At 37.6% G+C, this 24259-nt stretch overlaps 2 protein-coding genes across 2 annotated transcripts in view; both read left to right on the forward strand.

Moving 5' to 3' along the window:
- LOC145783592 (uncharacterized) overlaps positions 1-24259 on the forward strand; it is a 77447-nt gene that overhangs the window by 41965 nt on the left and 11223 nt on the right. The window lies entirely within an intron of this gene.
- On the forward strand, positions 7357-9659 carry LOC145783596 (uncharacterized). The gene is made up of 2 exons (XM_082595491.1): positions 7357-8652; positions 8895-9659. The coding sequence occupies exon 1, from the start codon at positions 7357-7359 to the stop codon at positions 8650-8652; it is 1296 nt and encodes a 431-aa protein (XP_082451617.1). The 3' UTR covers positions 8895-9659.

Genomic DNA, 24259 nt, shown 5'->3' on the forward strand with positions numbered 1-24259 from the left:
TATTGTGTCTTACGTCAACTTCCTTGATTAGTGTTTTACCTGCAGTACCCCATATAGTAATACCGTATTGAACACGACTATATACTAGACTATAATATAACATAAGCAATGTTTCCTCTAACACATAGTTACGAAGGCGATAAAAAATTCCGGAATATCGAGCCAAAGCATCCCAGGAAGTATAGGATTGTCACTTGCGAAGTATGCAACCTGCGAGTAGCAATCAACAACATCAATGCTCATATGCGAACACACACAGCTGACGATCCTAAAGATGTGATTGAAGAGGAAATTTGTTCAAACGATGTTGGTTCGTCTCAATGTCAATCCGCTCCTGTTCTCAGATCAGAACAAAATCATAGATTCAGTTCAGACTCTACAACAACCACCAATGCTGGAATCGACAACGCCTTGACCTCTATTAACGTTGCATTAAGCTCAAGTCCACCAAAGCGTTCCAGGAAATGTATCACCATCACTTGCGGCACATGCAATGTACGTGTAGCAATCAACAACATGAAAGACCACATGCAAATACACACAAGAAAAAAACTTAATCAATGTAAGTATTGCGACAAACAGTTTTACTCCTCATCATCTCTGATAGCCCACAGAAGAACATGCACTGATGAAAAGTTTCGTCAGTGTCCTCAACACTCTAAAGATATCACTTATCAAGGACTTAAAAGCCAAAATCGAATCCACACAGGAGAAATCTTCAGTGATGTAATACCAAGAACATGTCCACCAAAGCGTTCTAGAAAGCATTGCACTGTCACATGCAAAGTATGTAAAAAGCAGTTTTCTTCTAACTGCCTAAAACTTCACATGCGTACACACACAGGGGAGAGACCTTATCAATGTGAGTATTGCGATATACGGTTTGCTTGTTTGTCTAACTTGAATAGCCACAGAAGGATACACACAGGAGAAAGGCCTTTCAAGTGTTCACAATGCAGCAAAAGATTTAACCGATCTTGGGATCTCAAAAGACATTTCAAGATTCATGCACGAAACACTTGTTAGGCATGTGGCCAATAAGTCACTTCTTCTTTTCATGTCGCACTTGATTCCAAGCATTGACTGCCTCTTGTATGAAAAGTTTCCAAAATTCTCTGTTGTTTGCTTTGTGTATGTTGGTGTTAGTTTTGTCGGTTTGTTGGTTTAAGTAAGTTAATCGATGTCTGCCTTGGGCACGCTTCCCTTCGATTTTGCCTGTGAGAGGGAGATGTTCCAACTTTCTTTTTCGCAGCACGTGTCCTAAATATTGAAGTTGTTTTTTTTTTATATTTTTTAGTACAGCGTTTCTTAACCTTTTCTGACTCTAGCACCCCTGTAAACAGGCCTCAACAGTCTAGCACCCCCTAACTATCGTTGGCATACGACTAGGCTATTACATTGCCGACCAAAAGTTTAGTAGAGGCCGAAATTTTGACATGCCTTTAGATCGCTGGCGATATATGAAGTCTCTTGTTGTTGAACAAACTGTGCAGTTGGTTTAACCAAGTTGATTCAGGATTTGGTATTTGGCTTTCATTCACCAACAAAAATTCAATTATAACCATATGTAAGCGAATCAACTCTCTTAAAACAACAGCACAGTTTGTTAGGCAACAAAATATACCGCCAGTGATCAAGAAGCATGTCAAAATTTCGGCGCCGCCATTAAACTTTGGTTTGCATTATTGAAAGGAAAGCGATGTACAAATTGATCATTTTGTTTATTCTTCAAAACTACTGTTGTCATTGGTGATAAAGAAATAGGAAAACCCGAGAATAGTGAAAGAACATGGAAAAACTTAAGCATACTTAAGTTACTCAGCTGGGTAACTAGTTACACATGTATCAATGTGATTTCTGTTGTTGCTTATGTGTGACCAATTGCTCCATTCGAGGCTAAGTGTTGGTCAAAGCCACTCTCATATCGTGGAGCAACCCATGTTGAAGGCAGTTCCTGTCAATTATTTTGATTTGGAGTATGGTGGAGAACACCTTTTCACACAGTTAGGTAGTCAGAAATGGAAAGATCGATTCCAATGCTGCTCGTGCCAATGCAGGATATGCTGTCAACTGATCACACCAGAAATCAGCAAGCGGAAGGACGAAATTTTGTCCGACAACTCTGATTCACCTGCATGTCAATCAGCTCCTCCTTTAGTCTATTATCATCACTCATGTCTGCCAAGAAGGGCTGCTGTATCCACTCTGGATATGAGTGATTTATGGGAACGTATTTTGCCATGGTGGTTGCTAGAAGCGAGCAGTAATATTACAACAAAGCACCCACCAGGTAAGTTCGCACAAACTACTCAGGATCAAGTTGCGTACTTGACTGGGAGATGACTACAATAACAACAAACCATGTACGCCTGTACGGCAGGCTACTTCGAAACAGCAATCATTTTATGACAACTGCCGATGCTGGCAGAAAGACGAAACAATGCAGAAAAGTAAAATGGATTTTTTTGATATTATACTGCATGCATTTAGCACCCCCTAAAGTCTACTCCAGTACCCCCAAGGGGTGCTAGCACCCCCCGTTAAGAAACGCTGTTTTAGTAGATTGTTTGTTTGTTTGACTTGATTTCAAACAGTTCGATTGCTTTTTCTGTCAGTCCAGGAAATCCTCTGTATTTTTCGAAATGCCCACGTTTCTAACCCTTGTATAAGTCAATTACTATTTGCAAAAACTTATCATATCGTTTTTTCTGTTTCTCACACACTGGTTGACAAAGTCACAGAACAGTTGCTTTGAACCAGAACTGATACCTAGCCCAAGTGTTCACCGCCATGTTAAAGCATGTCAAAATAGGCTTCATATTGCTAAGTCGGAATGGCCCGTTTCGGTGAGTCCGTTTCGGTGAGTCCGATTCGGTGAGTCCGATTCGGTGAGTCCGATCCCTTAACGGGGGATTTTTTCAATTTTTTTTTTTAGTTATTGGGTACCGTGGCCTAATTATCATTGCCGATTTAGGGTTAGGAGTTAGGGTTAGAGGTTAGGAACTCACCGAATCAGACTCACCGAATCGGACTCACCGAATAGTAGCAGACCCTTGCTAAGTATGTGGCCAATGGGACAAAAAACACTGCGACGTCATGCTTTTGCCTGAGATGGTTTGCTGATTTGAGTTTTGCTGGTTGATGCACTTGATCAGCGTTTATAGTAACACCAACCGACCTTTGAAATACCTCTTTCGAGATGTGGCTGTGTGGCGTAAAAATATGGGTTGACATCAAATTGTAATTTTGACTTTGAACAAGGATGAAGAATCGATTCACTATGACACTAGCATTATGAAATGTGTCCGCAGTCTGCAAAAGTTTCGATTTTAAATGCAACATAGAAAACATGATAAAAACAGCCCACTCAAATTAGCCAGATTTATTTTAGGTGAAAAATATAATTTGTATGATTGTTTGCAACGCGTAACAACACTACACATTATGGTGCTTACAATTTAAAAAAAAAATGCATGTAATTCAGATATGGTTGGTTTCTATTGTGAAGCCACTTGCTTGTGGTGGATCTTGTCATAACGATTTTTGATACTTCAACATTTTTATTTTAAAATACATCGTGACTAATTATGTGGTTTGTGTACCTACTCAATTTGTGACAAGTTTTAGAATTTCGTAATTGTTGTCGAGACTCGCAAGATACGTAAAACATCTGTTTGTATTATATTCAATAATGAAACTTAGGGTTTAACAGTTATAATCAACAATCTTGTTCGATAATACTTTTATTAATAGAAACTAAAGTAGTTGAACGTAAACCTATCTGAATTACTCAGCAAACGCATTGTTTGTGCACATTTTTTGCAATTGTTTTCCTTGACTTAATATTTTGCTATTAATTTTCATTATTTTTGGTTATATTTCCAGATTTGTGTTTTCATAAAATAACAAATTATCTGAATAGTTCATCATGCCTGTGGATCAATCTTTTCGTCAATCAAACCTCGAAGATATCTTCAGTGAATCGCGAGATGACAGAATCCTTGAAGTGTTACTGCGATTTCGCCATGACGTCATGAAAGAGATCTTCGAAATCAAAGAAGCTCTGAAGGAATCTTTGATGGGGAGATCTGAGCCGCTTTATCAGTTTGATTCTTCAAAGACATCATTTTCTAATGGCGACGATATTGAGGAGAGAACTGAGATTGAGCGAATAAGGTCAAAGGTTGATGAAATTATAAATGAACAAAGCTTGAAAGACTTTCCTGACAAAAAAAGTGATTCTTTGAAGCTTGAATCGCTAGAACCTGTGCGTGGTCATTCAATAGACGTCTGGGCTTCGACTGAGTCTCATTGTGATGGAACAAACATACCATTCGTCTCCACATACCCCACAGACATTGGAATAAAACAAACTGACGATTTTATTAAAGTAACATCACAATCAGATCGTGCACCTATTATTTCTGCATCTACAATGAAAATCACTCAAACCTCAGATTGTGACGTCATATCAGAAATGTCACCATTGCATAAGACTGTCGTCAACAACAAATCTACTGTGAGTATTTCTGCTCAAGACAACCACTTCAAATCTTCTGCTGTTGTCTCCACCTTAACAAAGCCTGAGTATGCCATAGCTTTTATTAAAGAGGAAGTTTGTTCAAACGATGTTTGTTCCAGTGCAAAAGTTAATGCTCACATTCCAACACACACAGGGGAGAGACCGTATAAGTGTGAGTATTGCAATAAACGGTTTGCTGTTTTGTCCAGACTAAAAGACCACAGAAGGGTACACACAGGGGAGAGGCCATTCAAGTGTTCACAATGCGGGAAAAGATTCACTCAATCCGGAGTGCTTAACAGACATTCTAAGACTCATGTACTGAACACAATAGAAGTCCCTCAAACGTCGGATTGTGACGTCGCTTCACAAACGTCATCATTGAGTAAAATTTTCGTGAACAATAGATCTACAGCGAGTGATCCTACTCAAGACAACCACTTCAAATCTTCTACTATAGTTTCCACTGTAACAAAGTCTGAGTATCCGAAAGATTTCATCAAAGAGGAACTTAACGTAACATCAAGATCAAGTCTACCAAAGCATCCCAGGAAGTATAGGATTGTCACTTGCGAAGTATGCAACCTGCGAGTAGCAATCAACAACATCCATGCTCATATGCGAACACACACAGCTGACGATCCTATAGATGTGATTGAAGAGGAAATTTGTTCAAACGATGTTGGTTCGTCTCAATGTCAATCCGCTCCTGTTCTCAGATCAGAACAAAATCATAGATTCAGTTCAGACTCTACGACAACCACCAATGCTGGAATCGACAACGCCTTGACCTCTATTGACGTAGCATTAAGCTCAAGTCCACCAAAGCGTTCCAGGAAATGTATCACCATCACTTGCGGCACATGCAATGTACGTGTAGCAATCAACAACATGAAAGACCACATGCAAATACACACAAGAAAAAAACTTAATCAATGTAAGTATTGCGACAAACAGTTTTACTCCTCATCATCTCTGATAGCCCACAGAAGAACATGCACTGATGAAAAGTCTCGTCAGTGTCCTCAACACTCTAAAGATATCACTTATCAAGGACTTAAAAGCCAAAATCGAATCCACACAGGAGGAATCTTCAGTGATGTAATACCAAGAACATGTCCACCAAAGCGTTCTAGAAAGCATTGCACTGTCACATGCAAAGTATGTAAAAAGCAGTTTTCTTCTAACTGCCTAAAACTTCACATGCGTACACACACAGGGGAGAGACCTTATCAATGTGAGTATTGCGATATACGGTTTGCTTGTTTGTCTAACTTGAATAGCCACAGAAGGATACACACAGGAGAAAGGCCTTTCAAGTGTTCACAATGCAGCAAAAGATTTAACCGATCTTGGGATCTCAAAAGACATTTCAAGATTCATGCTCGAAACACTTCTTGTTAGGCATGTGGCCAATAAGTCACTTCTTCTTTTCATGTCGCACTTGTATCCAAGCATTGACTGCTATTTGTATGAAAAGTTTCCAAAATTCTCTGTTGTTTGCTTTGTGTATTAGGTGTATGTTGGTGTTAGTTTTGTCGGTTTGTTGGTTTAAGTAAGTTAATCGTTGTCTGCCTTGGGCACGCTTCCTTTCGATTTTGCCTGTGAGAGAGAGATGTTCCAACTTTCTTTTTTGCAGCACGTGTCCTAAATATTGAAGTTGTTTTTTTTTTATATTTTTTAGTAGATTGTTTGTTTGTTTGACTTGATTTCAAACAGTTCGATTGCTTTTTCTGTCAGTCCAGGAAATCCTCTGTATTTTTCGAAATGCCCACGTTTCTAACCCTTGTATAAGTCAATTACTATTTGCAAAAACTTATCATATCGTTTTTTCTGTTTCTCACACACTGGTTGACAAAGTCACAGAACAGTTGCTTTGAACCAGACCTGATACCTAGCCCAAGTGTTCACCGCCATGTTAAAGCATGTCAAAATAGGCTTCATATTGCTAAGTATGTGGCCAATGGGACAAAAAACACTGCGACGTCATGCTTTTGCCTGACTTTTAGAGATGGTTTGCTGATTTGAGTTTTACTGGTTAATGCACTTGATCAGCGTTTATAGTAACACCAACCGACCTTTGAAATATCTTATTCGAGATGTGGCTGTGTGGCTTAAAAATATTGACAACAAATTGTAATTTGAACTTTGAACAAGGATGAAGAATCGATTCACTATGACACTAGCATTATGAAATGTGTCCGCAGTCTGCAAAAGTTTCGATTTTAAATGCAACATAGAAAACATGATAAAAACAGCCCACTCAAATTAGCCAGATTTATTTTAGGTGAAAAATATAATTTGTATGATTGTTTGCAACGCGTAACAACACTACACATTATGGTGCTTACGATTTAAAAAGAAAATGCATGTAATTCAGATATGGTTGGTTTGTATTGTGAAGCCACTTGTTTGTGGTGGATCTTGTCATAACGATTTTTGATACTTCAACATTTCTGTGTTAAAATACATCGTGACTAATTATGTGGTTTGTGTACCTACTCAATTTGTGACAAGTTTTAGAATTTCGTAATTGTTGTCGAGACTCGCAAGATACGTAAAACATCTGTAATTCTGTATGTATTATATTCAATAATGAAACATGAGTTTAACAGTTATAATCAACATTCTTGTTCGATAATACTTTTATTAATGGAAACTAAAGTAGTTGAACGTAAAGCTTTCAGAATTACTCAGCAAACGCGTTGTTTGTGCACATTTTTTGCAATACTTGTTTTCCTTGACTTAATATTTTGCTTGTAATGTTCAATATTGTTTGTTGTATTTCCAGACTTGTGTTTTTGTAAAATAACAAATTAGCAGAATAGTCCATCATGCCTGTGAATCAATCTTTTGATTATCCAAGCCTTGGAGAAGTCTTCAGTGAATCGCGAGATGACAGAATCCTTGAAGTGTTACTGCGATTTCGCCATGACGTCATGAAAGAGATCTTCGCAGTCAAAGAAGCTCTAAAGGAATCCTTAATCATTAGATCTGATTCGCTTTCTCATGTTGATCCTCCAAAGACATCAATCTCTAATGGCGACGATATTGAGGAGAGAACTGAGATTGAGCGAATAAGGTCAAAGGTTGATGAAATTATAAATGAACAAAGCTTGAAAGATTTTCCTGACAAACAAAGTGATTCTTTGAAGCTTGAATCGCTAGAACCTGTGCGTGGTCGTTCAATGGACGTCTTGGCTTCAACTGGTTCTGATTGTGATGTAACAAACTCGCCATTCGTCTCCATATGCCCCACAGCCACTGAAACAAAACAGACTGACGATTTTGTTACAGTAACATCACAATCAGAGCATGCACCCATCGTTTCTACATCCACAATGGAAGACACTGAAACTTTTGATTGTGACTTTGTACCAGAAAAGTCACCATTGCATAATATTGTCGTCAACAATAGAAGATGTACAGCTAGTATTTCTGCTCAAGACAACCACTTCAAATCTTGTGCTGTTGTCTCCACTGCAACAAAGTCTGACGATTCGAAAGGTTTTGTTAAAGAGGAAATTTGTTCAAACGATGTTTGTTCGTCTCAATGTCAATCCGCTCCTGTTCTCAGATCAGAACAAAATCATAGATTCAGTTCAGACTCTACGACAAGCACCAGTGTTGGAATCGACAACACCTTGACCTCTATTGACGTAACATCAATGTCAAGTCTTGTTAAAGAGGAATTTTGCTCGAACGATGTTTCTTCGCCTCAATGTTCGTCTGCTCCTGTTGTGACATCAGAACAAAATCATGGATTCAGTTCAGACTCTACGACAACCACCAATGTTGGAATTGACAACGCCTTGACCTCTGTTGACGTAACGTTAAGGTCAAGTTCACCAAAGCGTCCAAGGAAACGTAGCATTATCACTTGCAAAGTATGTGAAAAGCCATTCCCCCCTGCGAAGTTTATAATTCATATGCGGAGACATACAGGAGAGAAACCGTATCAATGCGAGCATTGCAATCAAAGATTTGCTTGTTTGGGCAGCTTGAATAGACACAGAAAAATCCACACAGGAGAAAAGCCTTTGAAATGTTCACAATGCAGAAAAAGATTTAACCGATCTTTTAATCTTAAAAGACATTTCAAGATTCATACACAAAACACTTCTTACTAGGTATGTGGTCGAAATGATACTAATTTGTTTATATTCAAAACTTACTTTGAAAGTATGTTTTTCTGTTGAATAGCATCGTTTGGGTTGTGATTAAATGCATTGAAGTACAACTGTCAATTAAACTGGCATGGTAAGCATGGCAAAGTAATTAATTTTGTTGCTTTGTGTACTGCTAGATGCAGTGTCACAGTTTATTTCTGTGCACTTTATAATGTTGTGTTATGACACTAGGTGTTTTTTAGTAACTTCAAGCCTGCCAAAAGGACTAGAAAGGAACCCTGCAGAACGCCACGTCGACAGATTCGGTCATCGTCACATAACTGCAATGTTGTATCAAGTTGTTTGTATTATCAAACAATCAAATGCACGACTGGATTATGCACGATGTGGTTCAACTTTTCTCATTGAAACCCAAAATCCATAACTTGGTGATTTGTGTCAAATGCAACTACAGTACTCAAATAATTATGTGATGTCAACATGAAATATTGTTAACATAAAATGTTGAATTTCAACCATATCATTTATAGTGATATAATCTCCTAAATAGCCATTGTTTTGAAATGCACTGCACAATATTGCAAAATGCAATGATATTTTCAAACAATGCACAAAACTATACAAGGAATTTTTGTGTGCTTTCAAATGTTAGATTTTTATTTGGCGTTCACTATTGTGGATAGTTGCTCCAAGCTCTTCAATGATGAATCTCAGTTCGTATGGCCGAATGAAGCGATGTGTCAATATCATTCTTCAATAATATTCAATATCATTCTAGCAACCGTTTGTCTTATATTCAATAATAAAACACGAGTTTTGCAATGGACATTCATTTTTTGATGATACTTTAGGTAATGGGACTAAAGTAGTTGGACTTAAAGCTGCTATATTTTTCAACAAAAGCATTGTTTGTGCTCATTCTTTGCAGTACCTGCCTTTGTTGACTGGTTGTCTGCTTCGGTTAGTGTTGTGTTTTTGCTTGTAATGTTTAATATATCCCTTTTACATTTCCAGCTTTGTGTTTTCATAAAATAACAAATTAGCTGAGTAGTTCATTATTCCTGTGGATCAATCTTTTCGTTATCCAAACCTCGGAGAAATCTTCAGTGATTCGCGAGATGACAGAATCCTTGAAGTGTTACTGCGATTTCGCCATGACGTCATGAAAGAGATCTTCCAAATCAAAGGCGCTATGAAGGAGTTTTTGATGGGTAGATTTGAGTCGCTTTCTCATATTGATCCTCCAAAGACATCAATTTGTAATGACGACGATTTTGAGGAGAAGAGTAATTTTGAAAGAATAAGATCAAAAGTCGAAGAAAATAGTCATGAACAGAGCTTGAAAGATTTTTTTGACGAACAAAGTGATTCCTTGAAACTTGAATCGCTAGAACCTGCACTTGGTCATTCGTTGGACATCTCGGCTTCAACTGGTTCTGATTGTTATGGAACAAACTTACCATTCGTCTCCGCATGCCCCACAGACATTGGAACAAAACGGACTGAGGATTTAGAGAAAGTAATGTCACATTCCGACAGGATGCCTATCATGTCTACATCTTCAATGGAAGTCACTCAAACGTTTGATTGTGACGTCATATCAGAAACGTCACCATTGCATAATATTGTCGTCAACAATAAATCTACACCAATTATTTCTGCTCAAGAAAACCACACTGAACCTTGTGCTGTTCTCTCCACTGTAACAAAGCCAAAGGATCCGATAAAATTTGTTAAAGAGGAAACATGTTCAAACGAATTTTGTTCTACTGCAAGCTTCAGTGCTCACATTCCAAGACACACAGGAGAATGAGTGTGTGTGTGAGTATTGCTATAAACGGTTTGATTTTTTGTCCATACTAAAGGCCCACAGAAGGGTTCACACAGGGGAGATGCTATTCAATTGTTCACATTGCGGCAAAAGTTTCACTCAATCCGGAGTGTTCAAAAGACATTTCAAGACTCATGTACTAAATACAAAAAAAGTTTCTCAAACGTCAGATTGTGACGTCGCTTCACAAACGTCAGCATTGCATAAGATTTTCGTGAACAATAGATCTACAGCGAGTGATCCTGTTTAAGACAATCAGTTCTAATCTAATGCTGTTGTGTCCACTTTTGCAAAGCCTGGAGATCAGAAAGATTTTGTTAAAGAGGAGGTTTGTTCCAACGATGTTTGTTCATTTCAATGTCAATCTGCTCCTATTCTCACATCAGAACCAACTTATGAATTCAGTTCAGACTTTATGACAACCACTAGTGTTGGAATCGACAAAACTTTGACCTCTCTTCGCGTAACATCCAAGTCAAGTTTGTCAAAACGTTCCAGAAAATGTAACACTTTCGCTTGCAAAGTATGTGAAAAGCGATTTTCCACTCCGAACTTTAATACTCATATGCGAACACACACAGAAGAGAGACCGTATCAATGCGAGTATTGCGATAAACGATTTTCTTGTTTGACCAACTTGAATAGCCACAGAAGAATCCATACTGGAGAAAAGCCATTCAAATGTTTACAATGCGGCAAAACATGCACTCAATCAGGGACTCTCAGCAGACATGCCAAGACTCATGCTCTACAGATTTTCTCCTAGGTATGTGCTCAAACTTATTCTCATCTTTTTAATCAAAACTCACAAAAGTAAGATTTTACATTACATACTATTGTTTCAGTTAATAACTTAATGCATTTGGGCTTCTCTCCATTGGGCATTTTCTCCTTCTCTATTTAATATGTACACAGAAATGGTCATGAGGAGAGCAGGGTTGAATAATTCCAATATAGGAGTGAAAATCGATGGCAGAATTATAAACAACTTGAGATATGCAGATGACACTACCCTTTTGGCCGAGAACGCACAAGATCTTGAAGACTTAATCATCAAAGTAAAAATGGAAAGTGAAAGGGCTGGATTGAAACTCAACATCAAATAAAACAAAAATTATAACGACTGTTAAAGCAGATAACATGAATATCAAGATCGATAATCAAGAAATTGAAACAGTGAAGGAATTCATATTTCCAAGCTCAAAAATAAGCTGGGACTCTAATAACTCATCAGAGATAAGGAGAAGAATAGCGCTGGGAAGAAATGCATTTGTTGGAATGAATAGCATTTGGAAGAGCAAGGATGTAAAATTAGAAACAAAAAAGAAGCTGATCACAACTATTATATTCCCAATTGCAACTTACGTATGCGAAACATGGACAATGAACAAAACAGACAGAAGAAAGATTGACGCATTTGAATTGTGGTGTTGGAGAAGGTTACTGCGTGTTCCTTGGACAGCCAAAGTAACAAATGAGGAAATTCTCGAACAAATTAAACCGGACATATCCCTAGAAGCTAGAATCGTCAGACAGAAAGTTTCATATTTTGGCCACATAATGAAAAGCAAATCAATGGAAAAAGACATCATGCTTGGTTTGGTGAGCGGAGGAAGAGGAAGGGGGCGCCCAAAAACAAGATGGCTTGACACAATCGTAAATGACAGTGGTATGGGAGTGCATGAATTGAAAGAGGCTGCGTGGGATCGAGAGATGTGGTGAAAGATGACATATAGAGTGTCCGAGAGTAGTAAACGGCTGAACGGATGAAGAAGAAGAAGCATTTGGGCACAATGTTCCATCAGTTAGAACGCTAGATTTTAAGCCTTATCGAGCTGCAATGCGAGCATTGCCATAAACGATTTGAATTGTTTGTCCAACTTGAATAGCCACAGAAGGATCCGTACAGGAGAAAAGCCTTTCAAATGTTTACAATGCGGCAAAAGATTTAATCGATCCTTTTATCTTAAAAGACATTTCAAGATTCATGCACGAAACAACTCTCTCTAGGTATGTGGTCAAAATAACACTCGTTTTTTATATTTCAAATTCAGTTTGAGAGTGTGTATTTGTTTTGGATAGCATTGTTTGGGTTGTGATTAAATGCATTTGAATACAACGAAGTTGGTATTCGAAATGGTGTTCGCAATCAATCAATTTCCAGATTTGTGTTTTCATTAAATAACAAATTATCTGAAGAGTTCTTCTTGCCTGTGAATCAAATTTTTGATTATCCAAGCCTCGGAGAAATCTTCAGTGAATCACGAGATGACAGAATCCTTGAAGTGTTACTGCGATTTCGCTATGACGTCATGAAAGAGAAAATCTTCCAAATCAAACACGCTCTGAAGGATCTTTGATCGTTAGATCTGACTCGCTTTCTCATGTTGATCCTCCAAAGACATCAATTTCTAATAGCGACGATTTTGAGAAGAGAACTAAGTTTGAAAGAGTAAGATCAAAGGTTGATGAAATTATAAATGAACAGAGCTTGAAAGATTGTCTTGACGAACAAAGTGATTCTTTGAAGCTTGAATCACTAGAACCTGCGCGTGATCATTCAATGGACATTTCAACTTCAGCTTGTTCTCATTGTGATGTAACAAACTCGCCATTTGTCTCCACATGCTCCACAGATACTGGAACAAAACAGACTGACGATTTTGTTGAAGTAACATCACAATCAGCACCCATTATTTTTTCATCTACAATAAAAGTCACTCAAACCTCAGATTGTGACGTCATACCAGAAACGTCACCGTTGCATAAGACTGTTGTCAACAATAAATCTACTGCAACTATTTCTGCTCAAGACGAACACTTTGAACCTTGTGCTGTGGTCTCCACTGCAACAAAGTCTGAAGATCCAATAGATTTTGTTAAAGAGGAACTGTGTTCAAACGATGTTTGTTCGTTTCAATGTCAATCCGCTCCTGTTCTCACTTCAGAACAAAATCATAGATTCAGTTCAGACTCTACGACAACCACCAGTGTTGGAATTGACACCTTGACCTCTATTGACGTAACATCAATGTCAAGTTCACGAAAGCTTCCCAGCAAACTGTCACAACCAACACCTCACTAGCAAAGTATGTGAAAAGCAAGTGTCCAAATATAGATCGCTTAAAACTTCACATGCGAACACACACTGGGAAGAGATCGTATCAGTGTGAGTATTGCGATAAACGGTTTGCCCTTATGCACCACTTGAAACGTCACAAAAGGATCCACATGAGAAAGGTTTACAAAGCACCAGTATTCACAATGCATCAAATAATTTTTGACAGACATTCCAAGTTTCATGCACTACATATTCCCTGCTAGGTATGTGATCAAACTTCTGCTCATTTTTGTTATTCAAAGCACTGTAAAAGTAAGATTTTATTCTTAAAAGCACTGTTTTGGTTTGGCTTGAGTGCCACTAATGACTGCGCACCACTTTCCATGGGATTACAACTTTTTAAGCTGTGATCACAGTTAAGACAGGAATTATGTTTCACTTTGTGAAAGATGTTACAACCCTGTTACACCGTCTAACAAAAATGTATATATTTAATCTATCTGAAATGTTTGGGCTAATTTGGTGCACTGGTTTCGAATATGAAATCAGATTGTTTCTATCACGTCTAGTTCATAGGATACTGAAAAAGGCAATTTTCTGTATTTTTATTTGAATATTACCTAATGGTGTCACTACGATCACCTTTATATAAAAAATATCATTCATGGATTAATCTGAGTAACTAATAATAATGCTTATCAAGCACAGCAATAAATTCAATTGGAACAAACCTAGAGTTTAATGAACAATTGACTTTTCAGTGATTTACATCACGCTGTTTGAGTACGGTATCTAAAACAATTTAAGACACTTAGCACTACGAATATAAGATGAATCATGTCCTCCGCAAAAACCAGCAATAATTATCCATAAAGCCAGCGTTAGACTTACCATTATACCGGCCTTTAATCAGATCAATGTCTGGTAGAATGGTTCTCCAAGTATATATCGTTGAAACTACTGTAGTTCTCAACACACAAGTCGCATAAAATGTTCCTAAGTCCAGCGCAGTTAGAACATTTTTTCAAGTGACACCAGTTTTTACATTTGCTACACTAAAACCAATCTTTAGTGTGGCTGTGATTTGAGTAGACATCCCCACAGAGCAAGCAACATGTCGGAGATTTACCAACACTAGCTGCTTTAGACTGCTTGAAAGATTTTCTCTTTCTTGGAAAGTTTTTAAGTTTTAATTCTTTTGACTCTCTCAACAACAGATTTCAGACTGCAGGAGTGCTTGTTAAAAGTTCTTATTGTAGAATGTAGATCTTTCTTTTTCCTGTAAATGTACTTAGCAGAACTCCAATTGTTTATGATTAACTCTTTCGCACCCAGCATTCATTTTAAAATGATTTGCGGTTTAATGCGAAACGCCCAGCATCATTTTAAAATGATTTGAGGTTTAATGCCAAACGCCCAGCATCATTTTAAAATGATGCATGATATAAAACTTGTCTGTGTAGCAGAATATCTATAAATTTACTGGTCCCTTGTAAAATGCTTATTTTATTGATATTCTTGTGTTTTTCAAAAAAAAAAAATTGCTCAAATTTGACAAAGTGTGGTTACTTTAGTCAACAGTTAAAAAAAATTATGAAAAGTAAAGGCAGATTTTAACTCATAGTCATACCTGAAGAAAGTAAAATGAATCGTTAGTTAGTTAGTTAGTGAAAAAAGTGTTTACTTTTGAATATTTTGTTAGTATTTTGGTTTTGAGGGCCCTTAGAACTTCACCAATGCTATTTTTTAAGTTTGCTGTTGAAATCATCAGTAGGCCACCCAATGCCACCCGTCATTTTAATGACATGAGATTGAGCCTGCGAGAAAATACAGAGAGTATGCGTGTTTTTTTTTCTATTTTGTGGAGAGATACATGACCAAGTGGCCTTGGATCTGTTACTGCTTCAATAGATATACAACAGGCAATATGTAATATTCAATTGTAGTCTATGTATTTAGTGCGGGGCTGCAATAATTTTTTTCTTTTGCGATCAAGGACTTACTTTCAACACACTCGCATTTTGGACGTGTGTTCTCGCAACCCGGTAGTAAACTTTTTGCGACTCGATGGTTGGGGACCCCTGTTTTAATTAATGCAAATTAAAGTAGTTGAACTTGAAACTATTATAATTTCTCAGCAAAAGCATTCTTTGGGCATCATGTTCTTTTCAATACTTGATTTTATTAATTGCATATCTGCTCTGGTTCATCTTGTTTTGTTTTTTGCTAGTAATCTTCAATAACTTATTTTATATTTTCAGATTATTATTTTTTATAAAGTAACAAATTAGCTAAATAGTTCATCATGTCTTTGGATCAATCTGTTGATAACCCTACCTATGGAAAAATCTTTAGTGAATCGCGAGATGACAGAATCCTTGAAGTGTTACTACGATTTCGCCATGACGTCATGAAAGAGATCTTCCAAATCAAAGAAGCTCTAAAGGAATCTTTGATGGGTAGATATGAGTCGCTTTATCAGTTTGATTCTTCGAAGACATCAATCTCTAATGGCGACGATATTGAGAAGAGAACTCAGATTGAACGAATAAGGTCAAAGGTTGATGAAATTATAAATCAACAAAGCTTGAAAGATTTTCCTGATAAACAAAGTGATTTTTCGATGCTTGAATCGCTAGAACCTGTGCGTGGTCATTCAATGGAGGTCTCGACTTCAACTGGTTCTCATTGTGATGTAACAAACATACCATTCGTCTCCACATGCCCCACAGACATTGGAACAGAACAGACTGACGATTTTATTAAAGTAACATCACAATCAGAGCATGCACCCATTATTTCTACATCTACAATGGAAGTCACTCAAACGTCTGATTGTGATGTCATATCAGAAACGTCACCATTGCATAAGACTGTCGTCAACAATAAATCTACTGTGAGTATTTGTGCTCAAGACAACCACTTGATGGGTAGATATGAGTCGCTTTATCAGTTTGATTCTTCGAAGACATCAATCTCTAATGGCGACGATATTGAGAAGAGAACTCAGATTGAACGAATAAGGTCAAAGGTTGATGAAATTATAAATCAACAAAGCTTGAAAGATTTTCCTGATAAACAAAGTGATTTTTCGATGCTTGAATCGCTAGAACCTGTGCGTGGTCATTCAATGGAGGTCTCGACTTCAACTGGTTCTCATTGTGATGTAACAAACATACCATTCGTCTCCACATGCCCCACAGACATTGGAACAGAACAGACTGACGATTTTATTAAAGTAACATCACAATCAGAGCATGCACCCATCATTTCTACATCTACAATGGAAGTCACTCAAACGTCTGATTGTGATGTCATATCAGAAACGTCACCATTGCATAAGACTGTCGTCAACAATAAATCTACTGTGAGTATTTGTGCTCAAGACAACCACTTCAAATCTTGTGCTGTTGTGTCCACCTTAACAAAGCCTGAATATGCCATAGATTTCATTAAAGAGGAAGTTTGTTCAAACGATGTTTATTCCACTGCAAAGGTTAATGCTCACATTCCAACACACACAGGGGAGAGACCATATAAGTGTGAGTATTGCGATAAACGGTTTGTTGTTTTGTCCATACTAAAGGACCACAGAAGGGTACACACAGGGGAGAGGCCATTCAAGTGTTCACATTGCGGTAAAAGATTCACTCAGTCCGGAGTGCTTAACAGACATTCTAAGACTCATGTACTGAACACTGTAGAAGTCCCTCGAATGTCGGATTGTGACGTCGCTTCACAAACGTCATCACTGTGTAAGATTTTCGTGAACAATAGATCTACAGCGAGTGATCCTACTCAAGACAACCACTTCAAATCTTCTGTAGTTTCCACTGTAACAAAGCCTGAGGATCCGAAAGATTTCATAAAAGAGAAACTTAACGTAACAAGATCAAGTCTGCCAAAGCATCTTAAGAAATATAGGATTGTCGCTTGCGAAGTATGCAGCCTGCGAGTAGCAATCAACAACATCCATGCTCATATGCGAACACACACAGCTGACGATCCTCTAGATGTGATTGAAGAGGAATTTTGCTCAAACGATGTTTCATCCTCTCAATGTCCATCCGCTCCTTTCCTCACTTCAGAACAAAATCATAGATTCAGTTCAGACTCTACGACAACCACCAGTGTTGGAATTGACACCTTGACCTCAATTAACGTAGCATCAAGATCAAGTTCACCAAAGCGTCCCAGAAAATGTATCACCAACACTTGCGGCACATGCAATGTACTTGTAGCAACCAATAACATGAAAGACCACATGCAAATACACACAGGAGAAGAACTTCATCAATGTAGGTATTGCGACAAACAGTTTTATTCTTCATCATCAATGATAGCCCATAGTAGAACATGTACTGATGAAAAGTCTCATCAGTGTCCACAACACTTTAAAGATATCACTTATCAAGGACTTGAAAACCAAAATCGAATCCACACAGGAGGAATCTCCAGTGATGTAATACCAAGAACATGTCCATCAAAGCGTTCCAGTAAACATTGCACTGTCACATGCAAAATATGTAAAAAGCAGTTTTCCACTAACTTCCTAAAAATTCACATGCGTACACACACTGGGGAGAGACCTTATCAATGTGAGTATTGCGATGTACGGTTTGCTTGTTTGTCTAACTTGAATAGCCACAGAAGGGTACACACAGGAGAACGGCCTTTCAAGTGTTCACAATGCAGCAAAAGATTTAACCGATCCTGGGAGCTTAAAAGACATTTCAAGATTCATGTATGAAACACTTCTTGTTAGGCATGTGGCCGATAAGTCACTTAGGCCTATGATTTGCAAAAACTTATCAAATCGTTTTTCTGTTTCTCACGCACTGGTTGATGAAATCACAGAACGGTTTCTTGGAACCAGACCTGATCCTGATACCTAGCCCAAGTGTCCACCGCCTTGTTAAAGCATGTCAAAATAGGCTTCATATTGCTAGGTATGTGGCCAATGGGTCACAAAAGCATTGCGACGTCATGCTTTTGCTTAACTTTTTAGATGGTTTTGCTGATTTGAGTTGAGCTGGTTGATGCACTTGATCAGCGTTTATAGTAACACCAACCGACCTTTGAAATATCTCTTTCGAAATGTGGCTGTGTGCGTGTGGCGTAAAAATATTGACAACAAATTGTAATTTGAACTTTGAACAAGCATGAAGAATCCATTCACCATGACAGTAGCATGAACTATGAAATATGTCGGCAGTCAAAAGTTTCGATTTTAAATGCAACATAGAAAACATGATAAAAACAGCCCACTCAAATTAGCCTGGTTTGTTTTAGGTGAAAAATATAATTTATATGATTGTTTGTACGGTACTTGTGATGAATCTTGTCATAACGATTTTTGATACTTCAACATTTCTGTGTTAAAATACGTCGTGACTAAATATTTGGTTGGTGTACCTACTCAATTTGTGACAAGTTTTAGAATTTCTTGCTTTAGATTTGCTGATCATCATTGTTAATAGTTTGTTTTAAAATGTTAGTTTTTATTTGGCAATCAAAATTGTTGATAGTTGCTCACCAAGCTCTTCAGTGATGAATCTCAGTTCGTATGATTGAATGAAGCGATGTGTCAACATCATTCTTCCCTGTTCACTTACGTACAAGGTTAATGAACTCTTCCATGCTTTCGTTCATGATAATCACATTTGTTATTTTCTTTGATGTTAAAATGTTTCTGCTTTATCGACAGAAATCGTTTTGTTGATATATTGTTTGTAATTGTTGTCGATATTGGCAAAATACGTAAAACATCTGTTTGTATTATATTTAATAATGAAGCATGAGTTTAGCATCTTCATTAAGTCCCTTCCCTTCCTCGAGGGTTAGAGGCAATAAGGCGCCAAGTTTCTCTGTTGTGAGATTTTTCTACTGCAGTTTTGTAATTAAGTCCTGACCAGTCTTCAATATCATTAGTCGAAATTTTTGGTGTCCTGCCCCCATTTCGTTTGCCGTTAATTTTTCCTTCTAGTAATTGTCTTTGAATAGAATTATTGCGAATCATGTGGCCAAAACATTTCAATTTTCTTGATTTAATTGTTTGTAGAATTTCCATGGTGGTTTGTATTCTAGGTCAGGGGTCATCAAACTTTTTTCTCTGAGGGCCGGATTGCTGCGAGATTAATAGCTGTGGGCCGGATGCAAATTGCGAAAAGATATACAACTATTTAGAATTTCCATTGACTTGAATTGAGCACAATAAATAACAACGTCAGCGGTGGAATAGCAAAGTTGTGATTAAAATCGAAAGGCTGCTGGAAAAGTTATCCCCTGCTGTGATACACTAGAGGGCATCATGCTCCTAAAAAACATCACATCTTTCCAAAGTTGGCCTAGGTTGTCCCCATTTGTGGTGGCCTAATGATAAAAACATAACACCAACATGTAGGCTGCCTGGTGGAAAAATGTACAAATTCAACATACAACAAAGAACTATAAGAACGAACAATTTTAACAAAGAAATCTCTTTTACACAAAAAGGCAAAGCCAAAAACGGTTGCTAATGCCAAGGGAAGCACATGTACAGAATTGTAGTGCAGCGGTAATTTCCGTACCACGTGGCGGGCCGGATGAAATCAGTTTGCGGGCCGGTTCTGGCCCGCGGGCCGTAGTTTGGTGACCCCTGTTCTAGGTTAGCAGTTTAATATGTTACAGTTTAACATTATGAGTTTAACAGTTATAATCAACATTCTTGTTTGATAATACTTTTATTAATGGAAACTAAAGTAATTGAACTCAAAGCTTTCAGAATTACTCATCAAATGTATTGTTTGTGCACATTCTTTGCAATACTTGTTTTCCTTGACTTAATATTTTGCTATTAATTTTCAACATTTTTGTTATATTTCCAGATTTGTGTTTTCATTAAATAACAAATTATCTGAATAGTTTATCATGCCTATGGATCAATCTTTTGATCATCCAAATCTCGGAGAAATCTTCAGTGAGTCGCGAGATGACAGAATCCTTGAAGTGTTGCTGCGATTTCGCCATGACGTCATGAAAGAGATCTTCGAAATCAAAGAAGCTTTAAAGGAATCCTTGATGGGTAGATCTGACTCGCTTTTTCATGTTTATCCTCCAAAGACATCAATCTCTAATGGCGACGATATTGAGGAGAGAACTGAGATTGAACGAATAAGGTCAAAGGTTGATGAAATTATAAATGAACAAAGCTTAAAAGATTTTCCTGACAAACAAAGTGATCCTTCGAAGCTTGAATCGCTAGAACCTGTGCGTGGTCATTCAATGGACGTCTCGACTTCAACTGGTTCTCATTGTGATGGAACAAACTCGCCATTCGTCTCCACACACCCCACAGACATTAGAACAAAACAAACTGACGATTTTATTAAAGTGACATCACAATCAGATCGTGCACCCATCGTTTCTACATCTACAATGGAAGTCACTCAAACGTCTGATTGTGACGTCATGTCAGAAACGTCACCATTACATAAGACTGTCGTCAACAATAAATCTACTGTGAGTATTTGTGCTCAAGACAACCACTTCAAATCTTGTGCTGTTGTGTCCACCTTAACAAAGCCTGAGTATGCCATAGCTTTTGTTAAAGAGGAAATTTGTTCTAACGATGTTTGTTCCACTGCAAAGGTTAATGCTCACATTCCAACACACACAGGAGAGAGACCGTATAAGTGTGAGTACTGCGATAAACGGTTTGCTGTTTTGTCCAGACTAAAGGACCACAAAGGGGTACACACAGGGGAGAGACCATTCAAGTGTTCACATTGCGGCAAAAGATTCACTCAATCCGGAGTGCTAAACAGACATTCCAAGACTCATGTACTGAACACAATAGAAGTCCCTCAAACGTCGGATTGTAACGTCGCTTCACAAACGTCATCATTAAGTCAGATTTTCGTGAACAATAGATCTACAGCGAGTGATCCTACTCAAGACAACCACTTCAAATCTTCTACTATAGTTTCCACTGTAACAAAGCCTGAGGATCCAAAAGATTTCATCAGAGAGGAACTTAACGTAACATCAAGATCAAGTCTACCAAAGCATCCCAGGAAGTATAGGATTGTCGCTTGCGAAGTATGCAACTTGCGAGTAGCAATCAACAACATCCATGCTCATATGCGAACACACACAGCTGACGATCCCATAGATGTGATTGAAGAGGAATTTTGCTCAAACGATGTTGGTTCGTCTCAATGTCCATCTGCTCCTGTTGTGGCATCAGAACAAAATCATGGATCCAGTTCAAACTCTACGACAACCACCAGTGTTGGAATTGACAACACCTTGACCTCTATTGACGTAGCATCAATGTCAAGTCCACCAAAGCGTCCCAGAAAATGTAGCACCATCACTTGCAGCATATGCAATGTACGTGTAGCAATCAACAACATGAAAGATCACATGCAAATACACACAGGAGAAAAACTTCATCAATGTAAGTATTGCGACAAACAGTTTTATTCCTCATCATCTCTGATAGCCCACAGTAGAACATGTACTGATGAAAAGTCTCGTCAGTGTCCACAACACTCTAAAGATATCACTTATCAAGGACTTAAAAACCAAAATCGAATCCACACAGGAGGAATCTTCAGTGATGTAATACCAAGATCATGTCCTTCGAAGCGTGCCAGAAAACGTTGCACTATCACATGCAAAATATGTAAAAAGCAGTTTTCCACTAACTACCAAAAACTTCACATGCGTACACACACTGGGGAGAGACCTTATCAATGTGAGTATTGCGATATACGGTTTGCTTGTTTGTCTAACTTGAATATCCACAGAAAGATACACACAGGAGAAAGGCCTTTCAAGTGTTCACAATGCAGCAAAAGATTTACCCGATCCTGGGATCTTAAAAGACATTTCAAGATTCATGCACGAAACACTTCTTGTTAGGCATGTGGCCAATAAGTCACTTACGATTTTCAAAAACATATCAAATCGTTTTTCTGTTTCTCACGCACTGACTGACAAAATTACAGAACAGTTGCTTGGAACCAAACCTGCTACCTAGACCAAGTGTCCACCGCCATGTTAAACCATGTCAAAATAGGCTTCATATTGCTAGGTATGTTCCCAGTGGGTCACAAAAGCATTGCGGCGTCATGCTTTTGCTTGACTTTTTTAGATGGTTTGCTGATTTGAGTTTAGCTGGTTGATGCACTTGATCAGCGTTTATAGTAACACCAACCGACCTTTGAAATATCTCTTTCGAGATGTGATATTTGTGGCTTAAAAATATTAACAACAAATTGTAATTTTGACTTTGCACAAGGAAGAAAAATCGATTCACCATGCCAGGAGCAATGGAGCATGAACTATGAAATATGTCGGCAGTCTGCAAAAGTTTCGATTTTAAATGCAACATAGAAAACATGAAAAACAGCTCACTCAAATTAGCCTGATTTATTTTAGATGAAAAAATATAATTTGTATGATTGTTTGTACGGTACTTGTGGTGAGTCTTGTCGTAACAGTAGAGATTTTTGATAGTTTAATATTTCTGTGTTAGAATACATCGTGACTAAATATGTGGTTAGTGTACTTACCCAATTTGTGACAAGTTTTAGAATTTCTTATTCTAGATTTGCTGTTCATCATTGTTAATAGTTCGTTTTAAAATGTTAGGTTTTTATTTGGCAATCAAAATTGTTGATAGTTGCTCACCAAGCTCTTCAATGATGAATCTCAGTTCGTATGATCAAATGAAGCGATGTTCCAACATCATTCTTCCCTGTTGTTTTACGTAAAAGGTTACTGAACTCTTTCATGCTTTCGTTCATGATAATCACATTTGTTATAATCTTTGATGTTATAAAGTTTTTGCTTTATCGACAGAAATCGTTTTGTTTATATATTGTTTGTAATTTTTGTCGAGACTTGCAAGATACGTAACACATCTGTTTGTATGATATTCAATAATGAAACATGAGTTTAACAGTTATAATCAACATTCTTGTATGATAATACTTTTATTAATGGAAACTAAAGTAGTTGGAATTTAAGCTTTCAGAATTACTCCGCAAACGCATTGTTTTTGCAAATTCTTTGCAATACTTGTTTTCCTTGACTTAATATTTTGCTATTAATGTTCAATATTTTTGGTTGTATTTCCAGATTTGTGTTTCAAATAACAAATTATCTCCTCGAAGAAATCTTCAGTGAATCGCGACATGACAGAATCCTTGAAGTGTTACTGCGATTTCGCCATGACGTCATGAAAGAGATCTTCGAAATCAAAGAAGCTCTAAAGGAATCTTTGATGGGAGATCTGAGTCGCTTTATCAGTTTGATTGTTGAAAGACAACAATTTCTAATGGCGACGATATTGAGAAGAGAACTGAGATTGAACAAATAAGGTCAAAGGTTGATGAAATTATAAATGAACAGAGCTCAAAAGATTTTCCTGATAAACAAAGTGATTCTTTGAAGCTTGAATCGCTAGAACCTGTGCTTGGTCATTCAATGGAAGTCTTGGCTTCGACTGAGTCTCATTGTGATGGAACAAACATACCATTCGTCTCCACATACCCTAGGCTGTACCAAATTTTGGTGACTTTATCAGATTTCTTAGGAACTTTGCCAAAAGTTGTGATTATACCACCGTATCAAAATGTAATAAAAATTTTTTTGTTTTGTTATGGTCTTACGCCTCCTAAATCTCGTTTCCATGACGACGCGGCTAAAATCGGATAAAACGTTAT

The sequence above is a fragment of the Aplidium turbinatum genome, chromosome 14, assembly GCF_918807975.1.
Source record: "Aplidium turbinatum chromosome 14, kaAplTurb1.1, whole genome shotgun sequence".
NCBI classification, from domain to species: domain Eukaryota; kingdom Metazoa; phylum Chordata; class Ascidiacea; order Aplousobranchia; family Polyclinidae; genus Aplidium; species Aplidium turbinatum.

What these genes read in the sequence shown, in the direction of transcription:
- LOC145783596 (XM_082595491.1), top strand. Translation starts at nt 7,357, where the DNA reads ATGCCTGTGAATCAATCTTTTGATTATCCAAGCCTTGGAGAAGTCTTC.